General features: G+C 49.6%; 1 protein-coding gene across 2 annotated transcripts in view; it reads right to left on the bottom strand.

Annotated features, from left to right (window-relative positions):
• The window catches only part of rnf180b (ring finger protein 180b), a 10,919-nt gene extending 7,112 nt beyond the window's left edge, over positions 1-3,807 (bottom strand). Inside the window, exons 1-4 of one of the 2 annotated variants that reach the window (XM_079735888.1) lie at positions 3,727-3,807; positions 2,949-3,044; positions 1,897-1,992; positions 594-1,430 (exon numbers count right to left, since the gene is read on the bottom strand). In XM_079735888.1, coding sequence (XP_079592014.1) covers positions 594-1,430; positions 1,897-1,992; positions 2,949-3,029 — 1,014 coding nt within the window. In that variant the 5' untranslated portion in view covers positions 3,030-3,044; positions 3,727-3,807. Of the gene's footprint in view, positions 1-593; positions 1,431-1,896; positions 1,993-2,550; positions 2,568-2,948; positions 3,045-3,726 lie in introns of those variants that run through there. The other variant, XM_079735889.1, reaches the window with a different exon arrangement.
• Between the last annotated feature and the right edge of the window lie 1,193 nt (positions 3,808-5,000).

Raw genomic sequence — 5,000 nt, 5'->3', positions numbered from 1 at the left:
GCGAGCTTACATTGACTTCAACGTGGCCGGCGCCCCTGACTTGGAGGAGGGCTTTATTTCAAATGACCAATAACTAGCCTAGCCCAAATCATTGACGTTCAGACGCATTTAAATGGTTGTTGGCAGTGACAAGCATATCACACAATTAAACGAGGATAAACGCTATGTATTTTCGTTGATTTATTTCGTATTGATAATAGTTTATTAATAGTTGGCATATATATTCAAGTGAATATTTCACGGAGGGGAGGCGCCCTAGCGCCCTCTATTGACCCACCGCCACTGCTGCACACTATGCGGCCCCTGAGGTTACACTAGTTTGAACATCTGGAACGGTTAGCGCAGAGATTCCAGATGTTTGCCCTAACTTCTGAAGCATTGACAGATCGGGATACAAGTGGACCGCTGGAGCGGTTGTTCAACTCGGGGTTCGAACCCCAATGTCTGCAGTCTGACCTGCACCTTCAATCACGATGGATTGAATACACATCTCCTGAAAGACCTCAAAAGTGTAGGGCAGTAAGGCATACGCACACACACACACACACACACACACACACACACACGCAATCAATCACTAGTGCATCCTTTACCGGCAGCAGGGCGGCCAGCTCCCCGATGCTGGCCGTGATGGTCCTGCCCCTCAGGAACATGGGGGAGTCCGGGGGCTCCTCCGTGGGGGCCGACACCACCACACCGGGGACCTCTGGGCCGGACGACGGGGGCGGCGGTGGCGCCGGGCCGGCCGGGGGTCCCCCCATGGCGGGAAGGGGGGGTCGTTGAGCGGTCACCTGATGAGGCATCGCTGTGGGACGAGGCAACCGATCCGTCTCCGTCCACGCTGCAGCCAGCCTCTCTGGGGGGCCGGGTGGGAAGAGAGTTGAGGAGGTGGAGGAGGAGGTGGAGGGGGAAGAGGAGGAGCTACCGGGAGGGGCGTCGGCCCCTGGCGTCTGAAGCCGGCGTCCGGCTCTGTGCGGGACGCAGCATTTGGAGGTGGCGTGGCGTGGCGTCGGTCCGGCCTCGCCATCGGACGGCCTGAGGGAGGAGGAGGAGGAGGGGGAGGAGGAGGAGGAAGAGGAGGAGGAGGAGGAGGCCTGAAGGTACGTGGGAGTGGCCTGTGTCACGGAGGCGACGCAGGACATGACGTCGCAGCCTGGCAGCGGCGGGCCGGCCGCGGAGTCCCTGGTGGGAGCGCTGGCGGGTTCCGCGCCGCCGCTGTGGCTCGAGCCCGAGTCCTCGGGGGCGGGGCGGGTTCCTCTGGGGGGGGCCCCCTGCTGGAGGGGCAGGGCCGGGTGGCGGTCCACGCGGCTCTTGCTGAGGTGCACCGTGATGTTCTGGCCGCAGGGACAGCGGCTGTGGTTGATGAAGTTGAAGCCGCCCAGGCGGGCGCTGCAGTTCCCACAATGCAGTTTTCCGACGGTCCACTGGGCCTTTCAATTACATCGACAGAGGGAACGGTTCAATAATAAGAATCCATTAACTATTGATGAACTAGAAAATTAACCACTCGTGAATATAACCACTAGAATAAATGCAATGCGCTAATGTATTTATTATGTACTGTATGTATTATAAATATCCATAAATATTTGGCCTGTTAAGCCCTTTGAGACTGTAATGGAGATAAAGGGCTATACAAATAAAATTGAATTGAATAAATGAATGAATATGCATAATAGATACATATACAAAACGACTAGGTAAAGTCATATGTCACTACCCCCAACCCATATCTAGCTGCTTTTTTCGCAAACAGTTTTAGCATTTTTAGTGGCTTCGATATTGATTGTAAGCCTCGACTAGTGTCAGCCTTACTTACGAGTCCTTTTAGATCAGGTGCGCCGACCAAAACAGACATGTCTACGGAAGTAACGCCGTTGTTATAGACATTGTTACCTGGTGTATGGCGGCCAGCATCCCGTTAGGCAGCGCGTCCACGTTGACGTGCCATATGCTGCACTGAGCCACCGACCGCTCCTCTGTGGACGGGATCTGTTTAAGAAGAAGTAGCGACGATGAACCTTATATGCAGAGGAACATGTGGCCTTTCCTAGACCTCTCTTACCCAGAAGCCAGGAATTGCCACAGCTGTTTATTGCACAAACAGACACACAGATACAGACACAGACACACACACACACACACGCACACACACATATGCACACACAGACACACACACACACAAAATATTGATGTTGTATATAGCATTGTTCTCCTGGTGGCATTTTCTTTACATATTATGAAAAACTGAGAAATGAAATATTTGCTTGAAATATATAATAAAATAAAAAGGAGCCTATACAATGCAGCCTTTTATAACCCAGTAAAACACACACACACACACACACACACACACACACGTGTGGTTGTTATCGTCGATGTTGCTACAGTTGACGACCCTTGACCCCCTTCTGCAATCTGTGGTCGCTAACCAAAGCCCCGGGGGTGAGCAGCAAGATAGAAGATAGATGATGTGTTTGGAACATGTGGATAAGGAGGGTGACTGGGAGTTCAGGTGATAGGAGTCGTCTGGGGTGGCAGCCTACTTACCTTTTCACCTCAGAAACACACACACACACACACACACACACACACACAAGTAAACACACGCACACATGACTGCACTACACGGATATACACAAATGCATGCACAGATATACAAAAATGGATGTGCTTGCACACACACACTACGATATTTTCTATTGACTAATGTCGGCAAAGCATATTTAAGTGAAAAGATATGAGAGGATAAAAGAGAGGGAGGAAGTAAGAGAGAGAGAGGGGTAAGAGAGACAGAGAATGCACAAGTGTGAGCCATGGTGTGGTAATCCCCTGCCTTTTGTTAATGGAACAAACAGCAGCCACTGCAAACCTGCTGCTGACATAACAATCCTAGACAGACACAGACACACACAGACGTATCAAATGCCAACCACAATTACACCCACCAAATTCAAGCACGTCGAGTCGATATAGTTCTTACGACACCTCCTGCATCGGAGCATCGTAAATCCTCTGGAGCTGTCCATGGAGCCGTCTTGTATCTAGTCCATTAACAAGAACAACAACATATACACAACCACCATGAGCAATATTTCCACGGGCTTCCAGTATGGGGGGTGGAGACACCAAACCGCACGTCATGGGTTACATTGTTCCCACAAGTACTGGTTTGGCGTCCTGACTTCCGTGTGTTCTGCTGTGGTGTAATACGATCCTTCTGTTTTGCTGCTATAATACAGTAATTATAGTTATTAGGGTGAATTAATCCCCTGTCAGTGTCTTGCTACACGCAGGATGCAACGTGCGGTGCAGTGCGTGGACTGTCACGCACGGCCCCGTGCATGACAGTCCACGCACCGCACTGCACGGTGCATCACGTCGACCATGCAGGAGGCTTCAGACTTCCAGGTTGGGGTGGCTGCTGGAGAACCATAATAAGGCACAACGCAGTACTACTAACAACCTATAACAACAAGGTGTCCACCCAACGTGTCCAACCACACACATTGGGAAAAGCGTACGATAACAACGAGACTCTCGACGGCCCAAAAATGAATTCCCAACTTTAACAACAACACGTCGAAGCCACGCTATTGTTGGAGCGGTGTTATAAACACCAGACTCACGCTGCAGGACGAGGAGCGCGGAAGGCGCTGCATGGCGGGCGACCTCTCGTACGGTTATATTAGCCTGGGCCTGAATTCGTTTTAAAACCTTACTTACTGGTGTCTCTTATTTTGTCCTCCGGGAATATACGATTAAAACAAAAACATGCAGAAGTTGTTGAGCCCCCACTGTGGCGACTGACGTCACGCTACGATACGTCATTGGACTACGGTAGCCCGCCGTGATCAAAATGGTCGCTTCCTTTTATTTGTTTGTTTTGATTGTTTAAAACGCAGTTACAAAAGTTGTATGGGGGGGGAAAGGGTTGACAAAAGGGGCGAGTGAAGTGAGTGATGATAAGGTTAAGCACGGCAGTTTAGAGTTACATTCGGCGGCTTTGGTTGGGGTGTGAGGAATTTGAATATACGTGCGAACTAAGCGTTGCATTGTCTTCCGTGGGTGGAAGTGCGTGCGCATGTGTGTTATTGGAGATGAGCGACTGTGTTTTCTTTTTGCATGTCTGTCTCTGTCTCTGTCTCTGTGTCCGTCTCCGTCTCCTTCTCTCTCTCTCTCTCTCTCTCTCTCTCTCTCTCTCTCTCTCTCTCTCTCTCTCACACACACACACACACACACACACACACACACACACACACACACACACACACACACACACACACACACACACACACACAAGCACACAACACACGGTCGCTACTAAATAACGCCTACTGCAGGATCCAATAAAACCTCCAGTCTACACAACATATCAACTAAATAAATACCTTACAAACCAAACAGAACAATTAGTTACAAGATTAATACAATACAAATTAATACGATTATTTAGAATGTTTTATTCAGCCTAGGTTTGTAGATTGGATGCGTCTTTTGAGTTTTACTTCATATTCTTACTCAAATACTAAATTGTTACACTGCTCCTAAACCAAAACTGTAGGAGAGGCACGAGAACGCAGAATCCTCCAGTTGTTTTTTATACCAGAATTCGCCGCAACAGCGCTACTCGCCGTCCACCGCCAGGGGGCAGCAGCCCACCCCGGGGCGCTATGCCCTGGCCATGGTCCTGAAACACGGACGGCGCTCCTCGTTCCCGCAGCTTTCAAAAACAGGAGTTGGGTTTTCTTTCTTAAAAACAGCGAACAAGGAACACACAGAGAGAAAGCCACACACTGAATAGGTTTTCTTACCCACTTTAAAACCGTGGCCGGAACTATTTATAGAAACACTCTCCACTAAAACAGCATGATATCCTTAAGAAACAAAAGACGAAAAGGAAAAACAAAAACAATCAAACAAGGACTCCCGCTCAATTTTTTCGCGGTTCCCCAGTAAACCTCATATGCACTGAGGGCGATGGTGGTTGATGGCAAAAG

The sequence above is a fragment of the Pollachius pollachius genome, assembly GCF_949987615.1.
Source record: "Pollachius pollachius genome assembly, chromosome: 4".
In the NCBI taxonomy this organism is placed as follows: domain Eukaryota; kingdom Metazoa; phylum Chordata; class Actinopteri; order Gadiformes; family Gadidae; genus Pollachius; species Pollachius pollachius.
This window is presented reverse-complemented; position numbering and strand designations above follow the sequence as displayed.